At 35.7% G+C, this 17,177-nt stretch overlaps 1 protein-coding gene across 13 annotated transcripts in view; it reads right to left on the bottom strand.

Moving 5' to 3' along the window:
* Positions 1–17,177, bottom strand: part of LMBR1 (limb development membrane protein 1) — a 146,752-nt gene that overhangs the window by 85,475 nt on the left and 44,100 nt on the right. For 9 of the 13 annotated variants that reach the window (XR_012007762.1, XR_012007761.1, XM_072776823.1 and 6 more), the window contains 2 exons: positions 4,610–4,713; positions 1,465–1,509 (listed from right to left, as the gene is read on the bottom strand). The exons of 1 other annotated variant lie outside the window; for it this stretch is intronic. Coding sequence is in view for 10 of the 12 variants with exons in the window: in XM_072776823.1 (XP_072632924.1) it covers positions 1,465–1,509; positions 4,610–4,713 (149 nt within the window). In the remaining 2 variants the exon portion in view is untranslated. The remainder of the gene's footprint in view (positions 1–1,464; positions 1,510–4,609; positions 4,714–17,177) is intronic. 3 more of the 13 variants (XM_072776827.1, XM_072776821.1, XM_072776829.1) reach the window with 1 other exon arrangement.

Here is a 17,177-nt window from a genome sequence, read left to right as displayed (position 1 = left end):
AAAATTGAGCATTTAAAATACATCACAATTACCTTAATTTTAAAGCTTTCTAAACAATTCTATGGGGCACTTGGGTGGCTCAGTGGTTGAGCATCAGCCTTCGGCTCAGGTCATGATCCCGGGGTCCTGGGATCAAGTCCCGCATCAGGCTCCCCACAGGGAGCTTGCTTCTCCCTCAGCCTATGTCGCTGCCTCTGTGTCTCTCATGAATAAATAAATAAAATCTTTTTTAAAAAATAAAAAAATAGACAATTCTAATAGGGTCTAGAATGTACCTTATCTTCAAGCAGGTTTGATTTTGCTTTAATCCATACCATTTCAAAATGGGAAAAGTAATTTGTAACCTTAAAATTGCTGAAGATAAAAAAAAATTGCTGAAGATAATATGTGAATAATTAAGAACTGACTGTGCCGTGTTCAGTTGCTTTCTGACAATCCCACAGAACATTTATTAGTGAAATGCATTAAGCTCTAGAATTATGGTACTAATAGTTAACATCTCCTGGGCCATGTGTTTTACAAAAATAATCTCTCATTTAATCCTTTAAATAATACAGTAAGGTAACGATCATTACTATACCATTTTACAGAAAAAGAACCTGAGGTCCAGATGAAAAAACTAGCCTAGCCCATGAGACTCTAAGGCAAATTTTCTCACCCTAGCACCCTCATTGACCATCTCTCTGCCACAGGCCCCTTCTCCTCAGTGCACAAAGAGCAGAATCATTCTGCCTCTTCTGCCTCCAGGCTACAGCCCCATCTCCCTTGCCTCCTCTAAATAGCTTTAAAGACCAAGTTCTTTCATTTGGTTCCTACAACTCCCAATCATTGTCCAACCACACAAGTCAGATAAATGGCAATCAACCATCCTGAGCTCTGTCTCCTTGCCCTCCTAGAAATTTCCATCCTTTACTGAGTTTGGAAATCACCTGGATTGGCTATATCCATTGTACCCTATAGTCCTCCAACACATCAGTCCCTCTGAGATCATGGAATGGAGCTGGTGATCTTGAGGGATTCTGAGGAGACTAACATAGTCAAAGATGTGCTTAGAAAAGAATATTCTTTTAAATGTGTATAAAGAAGTCAATCGGAGGACAAACATTGTATGGTCTCATTCATTTGGGGAATATAAAAAATAGTGAAAGGGAATAAAGGGGAAAGGAGAAAAAATGAGTGGGAAATATCAGAAAGGGAGACAGAACATGAAAGACTCTTAACTCTGAGAAACGAACTAGGGGTGGTGGAAAGGGAGGTGGGTAGGGGGTGGGGGTGACTGGGTGGCAGGCACTGAGGTGGGCACTTGATGGGACGAGCACTGGGTGTTATTCTGTATGTTAACAAATTGAACACCAATAAAAATAAATTTATTAAAAAATAATAATAAATGTGTATAAAGAGACTAGAAGTAAAAAACTAAGAAAGACTACTATACAGGTGTAGGTGTGACATGTCTTCAGTTACCTTCTTGTGTCCTTCCTCAAGCTGCTTCTCCCCTTGGACTTTAGTCTACAAGGGGGAACAAGAGAACAGTGACAGGTCACTGGGGTTTCTGTCTGTTTGTTTTTATTCTAGTTGGTAATTCTGCTCCAGTTAAGTGTAGCCAATTCCCTCTTCTAGTTGGTTAGTTCATAACAACGGAAGAAAACAAGTTGGAGACAAGTCTACAACACACACTGTTTTTTAAAATAACCTGTTTAATTAATAATAATAACTAGAATTTTATAAATTATAAAAAGTATAAATTAGATAGCTACATGTATACTACCAAATATGAAAATACACTTAACCCTGAGCTTTATCAATTGTTTTTGTACTTGGTAAGATTACACATGAGATTGAGATAGGATGAAAGAACAATATGCATATTTAAAGCAAACATCAACACAGCAATGTTAGTGACATATGTTGCCACACTGTTTAACAGGACCACGTGTATGATTGATTCAGTATGCTGATATCTCTACAAAACACAGTGTTTCACATATGTTTAAACTCTGACATGTATATTTATCTCTATACTTAAATAAATCAGTATACGTAAAAATCTTTTTCAAAAATCCTTTGTCAACTCCCTGTTATATATTACACAAAATCCAAACTGACTTGCAGAGCATTTGAGGCCTCCAGGATGTGACCCCAACAAGCTTTCATGTACCCTGATCCCTCAACTAATTCTCTATTCTATAGCTATGTGTCAGCCATTCCCTCAATCCAGTCAGAATCTATACCTTTGCTCAAGCTTGGAATTCCACACTCCAGAAAAAGCCTGCTCATCCTTCAAGTCTCAGCTCAAGTGCAGGCAGACTCCTCCTACAAAGCCCTCTCCAATCTCCTGGGCGAATCAAGACCTCCACTCCTTTCAGTGTCTCCCATCACAGCTGGTTGTATAAAAGTTCATCATACTGTGTCCTATTCGACTGCACCTCTTCTTTCTTCCTCTGTCTATCCCTTGAAGGCAGGAGTCCTGACTTTTCAATTTTGTCCCCAGCAAGGCCCTATAGTAGAATACTTAGTTCCTAGTAGGTACTTAGTAAAACTCTGTTAAATGAATATCCATCAAAAGCTTTGGCTCTAAAATTATACAAAAAAATCGCTTTCTCAAGTGTCTCCAATGCTCTCACTTCTTGATGTTCATTCTTTCTAGCCCTCTTTAACATAATATTTTAAGTTCCATTGTTCTAGAAACTGTCTTCCAGAAGATCACACTCCTTTTGTTCCCTTGCCTTCTGACAGGGCCTGCTCAGCAGTCTCCTTTGCTTCTTTCCTCTGCCAGGAGGCCATAGAGTCCTCCTTCCTGCTCCAGCCCCGTTTGTCCTTGGCCACTTCATCCACTTGGTCAGCCTCAATAAACTCTCCACAGTGCTGACATGTGAAGAACACAACCACTCTGGGAAGGCTAAAAGTGACCCTGGGTTTTAGTACCAGTTCTGGAATTGTACATATGTGGTCCGTAGACAACTTAATAACATTTAATATATCTGGACCTCAGTTTTCTCCTTATAAAAGGAAGGTTTGCACTGAATCCCTTTCAGCAAAACTCCTATAATTTTTTCAAGAACTCAAACACTCAAAAGAGGTTTCTAAACTGAAACTACATAATTCTTTCACACTATACAGATGACCTAAATAATTTAAATACATCATGATAAAAAAAAAACCAATTCCAATACATCAAAGCCAGTTTTCTCAATGTCAGATTTGTCTGCCAAACACAATGATCCATTCTGATCTCAGTACATTTACTATATGTGAAATCAACTCTGAATTTTCAAGTTCAAACTATTCAAGTATGGAATAGTATCTAGAAAGTAAAAGGGTGCATCAACTAAAACAACACTTTATCACCTCTCAGTGACTCTTTCCTAGCATCCTTCAATGCACAGATCTAAAAAATGCTGTACTTAAGGTTTAAAATTAGAAGACCTGTCAAAATGTGAGACTGAAAAATTTCATTCCTAAGTACCTATAAAAAGTTATATGAAATAAAAAGTAATAAAAATTCACAGTTTACAGTTTCTCTTGCCAAACTTATTGAATTGGCATTACAGTATTATTTAAGAATAAGATACAAAGGCATCCTTTCACTTCATATATCACAATACAAATAGAACTAACAACTAAAAAGGTGTAATGAGGGGATCCCTGGATGGCTCAGTGGTTTAGCGCCTCCCTTCGGCCCAGGGTGTGATCCTGGAGTCCCAGGATCAAGTCCCGGGATCATTGAGTCCTGCATTGGGCTCCCTGCTTGGAGCCTGCTTCTCACTCTGCCTGTGTGTCTCTGCCTCTGTGTGTGTGTGTGTCTTTTATGAATAAATAAATATTTTTAAAAAATAAAAATAAAAAGATGTAATGTATCTATAAATAAACTGTAACACCAAGAACTCATTTTGCCAAAAAGTATTAACTACTTAAATCTTTGTATTATTTTCCAAATGTTTACAGCAAAGACTTCCACAAGCTAAAAACAAAAACATCATTAAACATCATTCATTTCACTTTAAAATGTTATATTCAAAGACAGATGAAGCTACTGCCACTGATACAATATGGACTGATTGTTTAAGATGCTCTTGCAAAGTCTCCTATTTTGCTCACTTCTAACGTCCCATATTTACTAAGATCAGTAACTCACAGTATCTTGAGAACATGACTATCTAAAGGAGGACATCTGATTTTATAAATGCCACTCTCCAAAATACTGGATGTAAAATAACTTTTACATCAAGATATGTTTTAAGATTTTGAGAAGTTCATGTCCTGCTTTAAACTAAATGAGAGACCCTAAGAAAGGAAAAACAGCTATTTTATCAGCTTTATTCTCTACAAATACTCCACCAAGTTTGTATGTACTATAAAAACATTCAAAAGCCAGAAGATGATTTCTGCACTGTGGACACACAAAATCATTCAATATGCAATTTTATTAATATTATTAACACGATTAGTATTAATAAGATGTTGTTATTACTAATTAAACTTTTTATACTCCAGTCAAGTGGTTGTTCAAGCCTGCTTTTAGTAGCTCAACATGAATGACATGGACTTTTTTTTTTTGACATGGACTTCTTAATTCAACAAATTTAATTCCAAAATATGATTCACTTACCTTTTTCAGGCCAGCAAAACCTTCAGATTCCAGAAAGAAAAAGGCAAAGGGCATCAACACAAATAAACAAAGGTTGGAAAAGAGAGAAGCAAGATTCCACAAACCTATAAAGAGGTAACAAAAACAGAAGAAAGATCAGAGACAGGCCATGTCAAAAGAAATTACTATACTAAATTATTAGTCAAAGATCTATACTTTTTTTTTAAAGATCTAGACTTTTTCATAATAAAAACATAAACTTCAAGAGAGTGACCTAACAAATCACCTAAACTTAGAAATGAGAAAATAATTACACATCCAAATTTCTGTAACTTTGTAAGTTGTACCTATTAGGAAATGCCAATATAGAAACTAGAAATATTTTTCCTCATGTTCTAAAACAAATTCACCAAAGATATGACAAATGCAGAGATCCAAAAACACAGTCTCTTTAGACATATGGCACCTGAATATTTAAATCAGTCACTAGCATTTATTGAGCACTTAATGCCAGATATTCTACTAGACATTTTACATGCATAATATCATTTAAGCCTAATAAAAACACTAAAGATAACAATTAGCATTTATCGAGTCCTTCTGTGCCAAGTACTATTCTGAGTGACTTACCAATGTTATACAAATGCCTCATAGTAATCCCACCACAAGACAGAGGCTGAGGTTGGTTATATAACTTAGGTAAGGTTGCAGAACCTGCCAGGGGCAGAGTTAATTCCTAGGATTTTTAAAAGCCACTATATCATAGAAGTTTCAGTAAGCGATTCTAAGTTGGAAAGAAAATGTAAGAGAGGCAGGCAAGTTCATATCACCTTTTCCCTTTCTGGCACATTCCGTACTCTTATAAAATCACAATAAAAAGCTACTAGGATGATAATAAAAATAGATTTAGATAAAGAAGACTTTAAGTTTGTCTTTGGGATTATATTTGGCCAAACATCTTACAAGTTTTAGAGGTAAAACATGCAAATTTAAAGACAATTTTTAAATTAATGCTTATAATATTTATAAAATCAAGAGTTAACGATAAAATCATGTTAAGCATAAATTCAATCTATCATATGCAATTATCATTCAGTGCTTTGGAAAACAGGCAACTGATGTGCTTTCATCGCCCTTATTTAGAAGATGCTGTTCCAAGGACAGGAGTTAGAGAAACAAAATACAAAACCCTCTGTGTTCACCATAAATATGGTATGAACAGTCTTATCAGTTTCAGCCATTCTAACAGGTGTACAGTGGCATTTCCTTACTGTCTTAATTTACATTTCCCTGATCAATAAAGAATGACATGAACATTTTCATGAACTTATCTGCCACCCATTTATATTTTCTTTGGTGAAGAGTCTCTTCAAGTCTGTTGCCCAGTGTCATTAGATTGTTTACTTATTGTTGAGTTTGGCAAGTTCTTTATATACTCTGAATACAAGTCCTCTATTAAATATATAATTTGCAGATGTTTTCTCTCCATCTGTAGGTTGTCTTTTCATCCTTTTAATAAGTATCTTTCAAAGAACAAAATTTCTTAATTTTGACAAAGTCCGATTTATCAATTTTTTCTTTTATAGATCATGCTTTAGACATCTTACCCAAGAAATTATGGTCTAGCCCAGTAACACTAAGACTTTCTCCTATGTTTCCTTCTATAAGGATTACATTTTAAGCTTTATATTTACATCTATGACCTCTCTGGGTCACCTTTTGAATATGGTGCCAGGTATGGACTGAAGTTCATATTCTCCCTTTGATTATCCAATTGCTCCAACACCATTTGTAGAAGAGAACACCCTTTTTCCACCAAACTGCCTTTGCACCTTCACTTAAAGTAAATTGACAATATATGTGTAGATATATTCCGGGATCTCTAATCTATCAAGTTGATCTATTTATCTTTTTTTTTTATTTATTTATTTGTGATAGTCACAGAGAGAGAGAGAGAATGAGGCAGAGACACAGGCAGAGGGAGAAGCAGGCTCCATGCACCGGGAGCCCGACGTGGGATTCGATCCCGGGTCTCCAGGATTGCGCCCTGGGCCAAAGGCAGGCGCCAAATCGCTGCGCCACCCAGGGATCCCTGATCTATTTATCTTTAGGCAGATACCACACCATCTTGACTACTATGCCTTAAAACAATCCTCAAGTTGGGTAGTAAGTTTTCCAATTTTGTTCTCTTTCAAAGTTGTTTTGGCTATTCTAAGTCCTTTGAATTCCAATCTGAATTTCAGGTCAGCTTTTCAATTTCTATCAAAAAAAAAAAGAAAAGAAAAGAGGCCTGCTAGGATTTTGAATGAGATTGCACTGAATCAATAGACCAATCTGGGGAGAATTGACATCTTAACATTGTCTTCTAATCCATCAACACAGTGTATCTCTCCATTTATTGTGGCATTCTTTTATTTCTGTCAGCACTGTTTTATGTTTATAGTGTATAGTCTCACACATCCCTAAGCATCCTAAGCATATTTCTAATGCTACTGTATACAAGTGGCATTTTTTTAATCAATGTCCAATTATTTGTTGCTAGTTTAGAGAAAGGCAATTGATTTTTGTATATTTATCATGTATCCTGCAACCCTACAAATTCATTTATTGTTTCTAATAGCTTTTTAATAATAGGTCCCATCACAATATCTATATAGACAACCATATCATCTGTTAATAGAGACAGTTTCTCTTTTTCCTTTCCAACCTCAATGTCCTGTACTTTCTAAAATTCACCACAATAAAGTTGAATAGAAGTGATGAGAGGGGACATCCTTGCCCTGTTTCTATTCATAGATAAAAAGCATTCAGTCTGTCACTGTTAGGCACAATGTTACCTGTAGGGCTTTTATATATGCTTTTTATTAGGATGAAGAAATTCCCTTTCATGCATATTGTGCGAAGAGATTTTATCAAGAATGAATATTCAATTTTTCTTCTGCTTTTTCTGCATGTATTCTGGTGACTTCTTTTTTAGTGTTTGAATATTGAAATTACATTCACTGATTTTTCAAAAGTCATACTGTATTATTCTTTTTTGTATAGTTATATTTGATTTTCTAAATTCTGTTTAGAATTTATGAAAATATGTTCATAAGAGATATTGGTCTGTAATTTTCTTTTCATGTAATGTCTGTCTAGTTCTGGAATCAGGGTAATGCTGGGCACCATGAATTAGGAATTATTCCTTCATTTCCAATTTTCTGAAAGAGCCTGTATAGAATTGGTATTGCTTCTTCCTTAAATATTTAGTAGAACTGACAGTCAAGTCTTCTTGGCCTACAGTTTTGTTTGTAGCATTTCTACAATATCTGAGAGACTTTAGTAGTTTTTGCCTTTCAATTTTTTCCATTTCTCTAAAGTGTGATATTGGCCTAAAGATGTTCACAATGTGCACTAATTATCCTTTTAATACCTGTAAAATCCATAATGATGTCATCTCTTTCATTCCTGATATTAGTAATTGCTGTCTCTTCTCTTTTTTGCTAATCAACCTGGCTGCACCTTTATCAGTTTTATTCATCTCACTTTCTCTGTATTTTTTCTGTTTTCTATTCCACTGATTCTCCTATCTTTTTTTATTTCCAATCTTCTTAATTTGGTATTCATTTGCTATCTTCTCCCTGGTTGTCATGCATTTTACCTGTGTATGTTATATAACTGTGGGCACTGATTTGAGACCTTTTTTATTTTCTAAAACATGCATTTTAGTGCTATAAATTTTCAAATCTTTTATTTTTGTTTTCATTTAATTAAAAGTATTTTCAAATTTCTCTTTTCATTTCTTCTTTGACCTACTATTTAGTTACCAAATAATTAAGGAATTTTCTTTTTTTTAGATTTTACTTATTTATTCATGAGAGACACAGAGAGAGGCAGAGACACAGGCAGAGGAAGAAGTAGGCTCCCCGGGGGGAGCCTGATGCAGGCCCCGATCCTGGGACCCCACAACCTGAGCCAAAGGCAGATGCTCAACCACTGAGCCCCTAACTGAGGAATTTTCTAACTATGTTTTCTGTTAGTGATTTCCCATTTAATTTCACGGTCATTAAAGAACATATCTTATATATTTTGATGAATTAAGTCCTTCATTATTTATGCCTGGCAAAATCCACACCCTTTCCTAATAATAATATATACCTTTTCCAGTTTTCTTTTCATTAGAATCAGCATGTTATGCCTTTTTTCTTCTATTGCTCTAAACCTATTTGTGTCTTTATATTTAAAATGGATTTACTATAGGCAGCATATACTTGAGTCTTTTCATTCAATCTGATAATCTCTGTCCTTTTTAGAAGTTTACTTTTAAGTCATCTCTACACCCAATGTGGGGCTCCAACTCACAACCCTAAGATCAAGAGTTACATGCTCTTCTGACTGAGCCAGGCAGGAGCCCCTAATCCCTGTCTTTTACTTGGAATGTTTAGATCACCAATGTTTACTGGTATGGTCAGGTGTAAGTCTATTGATTTGCTCTTTGTTTTCTATTTGTCCCATTTATCTGCCCTTTTTCTTCTTTTTTCTGTGCTCCTCTGGATTAACTATTTTTTATGATTCCATTTAAAAATTTTTCTTATAGTTGCTTACTGATTATATCTCCTTGTTGAGCTACTTTAGTGTTATTTGCAGGTTTATCACATACACCTTAATTCATCACAATCTGCTTTCAAGTTATCACTTGAAATACTTCATGTACAGCATAAAAACCTTCCAATAGTGTATTTCTATCTTTCCTTCTGCCTCTGAGCATTGTTGTCATGCATTTTACCTGTGTATGTTATAAAATCACAGTACATTGTTACTATTTTTTTAAGCAGCCAATATCTTTTTAAAAGACTTATATAATAAAACCTTTTATATTTTACCACAAAATTCAGCCAATAACCTGAATGAGTCTGGAAGCAAATTCTTCCTCAGGGCCTCCAATAAGGAATGCAACTTCATGAAAATATTCTTGTCTATCAATTCTGAATTTGTGTCAATTCAAAGCCAGTTTTAACTTATTTTTCTTCTCATTATGGGTTTTTCTTTCCTTTGTACTCAGCTGCAGACTCAAGGTAGGCAGAGTGTACCCCTAAAGATGTCCATATCTTAATCCCTGGAATCTGTGAAAGTGTTACATGGTCTATTAGTGTTCTAGGGCTGCTCTAACAACATACCACAAACTAGACGTCTTCCAACAACAAAAATTTGTTCCTTCACAGTTCTGGAGGCTATAAATCCAAAATCAAGGTATTAGTAGAGCCATATCCCTTCTGAAGGCTCTAGGGAAGAATCCTTCCTTGTCTCTTCTAATAGCTGCATTTCTGGTCTTATAGATGCATCTCTCCAATCTATAACTTTGTCTTCACATAGCCTACTTCAGGTGTGTCTGTGACTCTGTTTTATCCTCTTATAAGGACACTAGTATAAATTAGGGCCCATCCTAATCCAGTGTGACCTTATCTTAACTAATTACATCCACAAAAATATTATTCCCAAATTAAAGCCACATTCTGAGGTTCTAGATGGACCCGAACAGAGAGGGTTGGGCGAAAAAGAGGACCACTGTTCAACCCAGTATTAATGCCAAAAAGACCCCAGATATAACTAATAAGGTTATGGACCTTAATATAGGAAGACAGATATCTAAGATTAACCAGGTGGGTACAACCTACCCAATGAACCTTTAAAAGCAGAGAACTTTCTCCAGTTGAAGTCAGAGAGAAGCACTGGAAGGGTAAATCAGGGAGGAACTCAACCCACTCTTGCTGGGGGTAGGGGGCTCACTTGAAAAACATAAGAGGTGGGCAGCCTCTAGGGCATAGACCAGCACCTGCAAGGCAACGGAGGGCTTCAGTCTTACAACCACAAAGAACCAAATTCAACCAATAAAATAAGCCTGGAAGCAAATTCTTCCCCAGAGCCTCCAATAAGAACACAACCTCATGAAACCCTTCATTTCAGCTTTTTTTCCCCCCAAAAAAGAACATCAGTTCAATAGGATCCTACTAAGAGAAATGTTTAAAGTGAGATTATGATAGCCCATTAATTCTATCCAGCTGTAAAACAAGATGTTTCTCTGTGCAACTCTCTGTCTAGCATTCTGCCCAGAACCTCCAGCCACCTGGCCCCCTCAACTATAGCCTGTACCCCCATCCTCCCGGCAGCACCCTCAAGCTGTTGCAGGACTCATATAACCTGAACTGCTATTCTTCAGTGCCTATGTTTTCATGAAAACATAGTTGTTTTAGGTGAGAGGATAATATACAGTCTCTCTTACTTCATCTTGGCCAGACTACATGTAGCTTTTAAAGTGTTCCTCTACTGGGACACCTGGGTGGCTCAGCAGTTTAGCGCCTGCCTTCAGCCCAGGGAGTGGTCCTGGAGTCCTGGGATCAAGTCCCACATTGGGCTCCCTGCATGGAGCCTGCTTCTCTCTCTCTGCCTGTGTCTCTGCCTCTCCGTGTGTGTCTCTCATGAATAAATAAAATCTTTAAAAATAAATTAAATAAATAAATAAAGTGTTCCTCTACCAACACTTGAATACTGATTTTCTTAATTTTTCTTACTTCATATCTGAGCCTTTGTTTTTGATGAAACAATACGGGGACTGCTCTTGGCATAAAACACCATTGGCAGAGCACTCATTCTTTCCTCCCTGTACTCATGGATTTGTTAATCTTTAAAACTGTTTTCAACCTGTAGTGACCCATTGTTTGAAGTTGACTTCCCAAATATTTTTTTAAAGATTTTATTTATTTATTCATGAGACACACAGAGAGAGAGGCAGAGACACAGACAGAGGAAGAAGCAGGCTCCCTGGAGGGAGCCTGATGCGGGACTCAATCCCAGGACCCTGGGATCACACTCTGAGCTGAAGGCAGACGCTCAACCACTGAGCCACCCAGGTGTCCCCCAAATCCTTATTGGTGTCCTTGCCCCTTTCTTAAATTGTTTCAACACACAACTCAACAACAAAATAAAGCCTAAACCTCAACTCCTACGTCTTTGTTTTCTCTTACTAGAAGAAATTGTTCCCTATTGTAAAATATCCATTCTCTTTACTCTCTTGCCCTAAATTCCTAAAATATAACTGCTCCAGTACACATTCTACAGTGGGCCTCTAGGATACTTTACAAAACCATCAAGCTTATTCTTTTTTCTCCCGTTTCTATACCCTCCCATTATATTCTTTGATACATTTAGAAAGTGCATTCTAATCAAATGATAGTGTCCTAGGGGCATGTAGGTGGTTCAGTTAGTTAAGCTTCTACCTTCAGCTCAGGTCATGATCCCAAGGGTCCTAGCATCAAGCCCCCTGTCCAGCTCCCTGCTCAGCAGGGAGTCTCTTCTGCTTCTCCCTCTCCTTCTGCCCTTCTTCCCTGCTTGGTGTGCTCTCTCTCTTTCAGATAAATAAAATCTTTTTAAAAAGTGTCCTAAAAATATATTAAACATAATTATGAAATCCTTGCAAAGCCTCACTTTGTTAAGCTCCTATTACACTATTCAATACCTGCTACTTTCAATTTACACTCTGAAAGAAAAAAAGAAAATCATCTAGAAAAAAATGTACGAGTTTTAAATCTTCCCAAAGAATTGCTTTATTTATTTTTAAGATTTTATTTTATTTATTCATGAGAGACACAGAGAGAGAGAGGCAGAGATACAGGCAAAGGGAGGAGCAGGCTCCTTGTAGGGAGCCCAACGTGGGACTCCATCCTGGGTCTCCAGGATCACACCCTGGACTGAAGGTGGCGCTAAACCGCTGAGCCGCTGGGGCTGCCCCCCAAAGAATTGCTCTAAATTAAAAGGACCTTTCTTCCTGTTTTTAATGGTCTAAATAAAGATCTCTTTATTTTAACAAAATACTTAAAAAGCAGGGCAGACATACATTTGTAGGATTCTGAAATTAAGATTTGTTCAAAATAAGCAAGTTTACTATTTTAATGCACCAAGAATAAAAACAGAATTTTGGAGCAGAAAAGAACTTTGAGATCCCTTGTTCAATTCACTCAGAAACCAAACTTTTTTAAAAAAAGAAGTTAAATAAATGCACACAAATTCCATAACTTACAAATGATAGACAAGGGATTAGATCCAAGATCTTGTGCTATTTGTGTATTACTGTATGGATCTTACTTACACTTAACATTCTAGATGAAAAAGGTATATTTTGAATTTTGTCAATATTATCTGCTGAAAAAAAGCAATCAGTTTAATAAGATTTTACTAAAGGAAATGTTTAAACTGAGAATATGACAGCTTATTAATTCTATCCATCTGTGTAAAACAAAATTAGTTGAGTTTCTGATCAGTTTGTAGGACACTATAAACAGAATTAAGCACTTCTACATGTGTTTATATGTAAGGACATATAAACTAAGACAGATCCGAAGCCTTCTTAAAACACCAAGTATGGGGCAGCCCGGGTGGCTCAGCGGTTTAGCGCCGCCTTCAGCGCAGGGCGTGATCCTGGAGACCCGGGATCAAGTCCCACGTCAGGCTCCCTGCATGGAGCCTGCTTCTCCCTCTGCCTGTGTCTCTGCCTCTCTCTGTGTGTCTCTCATGAATAAATAAATAAAATCTTAAAAAAAAAAAAAAACACCAAGTATGGAAAGGTTTTAACCAATCCAACTTCAATAAAACACTGAATGTACTGTATGTACTTTGTGTGCTATAATGTCCTCTAACAAAACGAGGCATTCACACTATTCATGACTTAAAAGGCCTTCCCAGTCCTGGTGGCAAATGTCTGAGTGACATTTTATGTCTGACTAGCCTAAGTTTGCATTGATCAACTACATGTGAGCTAGAAAAGGAACTTCAATTCTGCTTCCTCGTGTATAAAATAAGCTATAACTTAACTCATCAAGCTCTCATAAAGAACAGAAGAGAAATAACATACCAAATACTAAACAAATGTTAGTGCCTCCCACCAGCCATCTAACATAATGCAAATGCTCCAAACAACTGAAAAATTCTAATGCGGACCAACAATTTGACCAGATAAAGACAAGAAAGTAATGTGAATTACAGCTAAAATTAGCTCTCAACCCTTTCCCAAAGAATTAGTCTTATTAATTACACCCCAAAAAGTTTACAAAACAAAAACCTGTATACACACATTAAAAATATATGAAAACTACAATGACCAAAAAATAAAGTAACCTACAAAGAAATACATCAAATTACTAACAATGTGAATATACTAAAATTTTATTCTTACTTTTCTACATATGGTAAGTTTTCTATAGGAGCAACTAAAGACCCTTAAAAATAATGAAACATATTTTTTTTTAAGATTTTATCTATTTATTCATGAGAGACACAGAGAGAGAGAGAGAGGTAGAGATACAGGCAGAGGGAAAAGCAGGCTCCAAGAAGGGAGCCCGATGCAGACCCAATACAGGGACTCCAGGATCACGCCCTGGGCTGAAGGCAGGCACTAAACAACCACTGAGCCACCCAGGGATCCCCTAATAAAACATACTTAAATCTCATTGTGAAACTCCAAATTCTCCAAATCCCTGTTAGGTAACCGCCTAACAAAATGCCTAAGGGCAGAGGTGTTCCAGTGGTGATCCAGCTAAACTGATATGCAGATACTAGCTGGGCTTCCCATCAGCCACACCATTTACTCTATTTACCAACCTCACTGACTACAGAGTTAAAATCCCAACTTTAGCCAAATCACAGATTCCCACTTAGCAGGGAGCTCAAAGCTTGCTCCCAAGTAGTTGCAACCATGAATATAAACCCCTGAATGCTTAGAATCCACTATACTTTTATAATGGGGGGAAAACTTTATTAGTTTTTGTAATTTGAAATATGTATCATTCATACCACAGAGGGGACTTTTTGTTATTGTGCCATAAATATACATACTTCCAGAATTCATCCTTCTAATCATATATGTCCCTTTTATGCAAGGAAAGTTACAAATTTTTCTCTGAAAATCGAAAGAAATAAAAATCTGGGGAAGCCCTGGTGGCCCAGTGGTTTAGCGCCGCCTTCAGCCCAGGGCATGACCCTGGAGACCCGGAATCAAGTCCCACATCAGGCTCCCTGCATGGAGCCTGCTTCTTCCTCTGCCTGTGTCTCTGCCTCTCTCTCTCTCTCTGTGCCTCTCATGAATAAATAAAATCTTTTTAAAAAAAATCTGCCTTGGACAAAAGCCCACAAATCAGAAAAGGTATCTACTAAGTAACCTACACATTTAAAATGAAGATAGTTATGAAAAGCTAAATAAAGAAATCTGTATCAACAGATATGAACAAAAAGCAATGTCCTCAGAACAAGAAAATGAAGAATATGATCACAAAGATTCTGAATACCAATTCATTTAGTGTGACATGGAATTAGATGCTTACTTATACTTTTACACAGTGAACTTTATATGTATGTAATATATGTGTGTTTATGTTATATATATGTAGGTACATATAACACCTATACACACACACACACACACACACACACACACATACATACAGTTTTAAATTGTTTCCCCCCACCCCGACTGCCCCTTTCCAGGAGACTCAACATTACTGTTAATGGTTTTGACAATCACAATTGTAGAAAGGGACCTAATGTGATACAGAACCTCTACTATATTTATTTTTCCAAGAAATATTCACTTAACACAAAAAATTTGAGAGTTGATGGTCTTATCTTGACAGGATAATCATCTATATAAATAACCAGTTTTTGTTCAAAGTCTAAATAATCTAAAAATTAAGTTTATTTACCAGAATAGGAATTCCTAAGTAGTAATTATACTCTTGGCAACTTTGTAGGACTTAGTCTCCAGCATTTTACAAACGTACATCAGACATACATACACAAATATCCATTAAGAATTATTCTATAATTTTGATGAAACTTTCTGAATTTTAAATTAGGGATAATATACATAATATAATGTATTATATATGACATATGACTATATACTAACTTATAAAATTAAAAGAAATATTAATCAAATTTCTCTTCTTCAAAAGACTAAGATTACATCCTTCAATATAACACAAAAAATTCAAAAACCTTCTAGTTTGTCGAAATTAGTAACAACCTTTTTGAAAGATGTCCTATGACTATCCCCCAAAGATGTATCTGAACTTAAACAAAGATTTTTTACTAATTCTAGAATATTTAGTTTAAAACCAAACCAAACTATATTGCCACATCCCCATAAGATGCATTAACTTCTAGCTCCATCTGCTGGAGTCACAAAACATTCCAAAATCCGACATACAATACTATAAAGCAAATTATCTATCACTTTTTATCACACAGACCAAAGCTTCATGAATTTAAAACACAAAATTAATCAGAGTTTAGCCATTTTCAATAATTTCCAAAATGAGAAATCTTTTTAAAGTCAGTATTTCGGTGGAATTGAAGACTTATTAATCCAATTGCCAAAAAGTGCGTTATGTAATAAAAAAATTCCACGTAGAAGAAGTCTTAGAGAAAGACCACAAGTTTGTTTTTGAATACCAAGCACTACATGAACCTCAGAATTAGAACAGATTCTATTAAAAGAAAAACAAAAAACAAACAACTTTAGCAATGAGTTGTGAAGCTTTTTACCTTAATACATTTTTCTTATAAAAAGCAATAGATGTCCATTGTAGAAATATTATACAAGCACCCCAAAACTTTTTATATCAACAAATACTCTCCTAGATCATCATCTATAATGGCCAAAAAAGCACTCCACTGTTAGGATCTACCAAAATTTAATTAAGCAAATTTCTTACTTTGAACACTTAGATTGTGTTTTATTTTTAATACTATAAACCTCCATTAATATCCAGTAACTATAGTGATGCATATTGTGACAAATGACTATTAAGACCAATTAATCAGAAACTACTAGTAATGATTAATAATGGTATATTAAACTTTCTTAAGGACTTTTGATTTAATACCTATACAAAAGGAGATGTGATACTAATTTTTCTTTTCTTTAAGTTTTATTGCTTATAATGTAGAAGTCAGATTTTTTTTAATCTTCTGTAGGACTTGAAAATGGATAAAATAAAGATGGATTTTGTATTGTCCCTTCATGATATCCACTAATAGCATATTGTCTATTTCTGTGAAAAAATCAAAATAAAAAACCCATACCTTGAAAAAACTAGTCAGGTTCATTGCAGTTACCTTTTAACAAGCTAAATGTCAATTGGACAATCATGTTATGAACTGGTGTCTCTGTTTCATAAGTGAGGATGGACAGCTTAGCAAATTGGTACCCAGTGGGGGGATACCTCAAATACCGAAGAATTATTTCCTGACTTTATTTAAGGCTACTACTTAACTCCATCATCTCCTGCCTTCCGAAGATTTATTCCTGTTTAGTTTTAACTTTAAATTCACATTACATAAAATCACCATCTTAAAGTAAAAATTCAATGCATTTAGTGTATCCACAATATTGTGCTACCACTACCTACCTCCATCTCATTCCAAAACATATCCATCACCCCGAAAGGAAAACCCATTAAGCATTTATATCACTTTTTCAATTTATGGAACTGAAGAGTTTCATATTTTTCTGCTAAGTTTTTTTTTAAATAATAAATTTATTTTTTATTGGTGTTCA

Source organism: Canis lupus, chromosome 15 (genome assembly GCF_048164855.1).
Source record: "Canis lupus baileyi chromosome 15, mCanLup2.hap1, whole genome shotgun sequence".
Classification (NCBI taxonomy): Eukaryota; Metazoa; Chordata; class Mammalia; order Carnivora; family Canidae; genus Canis; species Canis lupus.
Note: the sequence above shows the minus strand (reverse complement) of the source record. Positions and strands in the feature narration are given on the sequence as shown.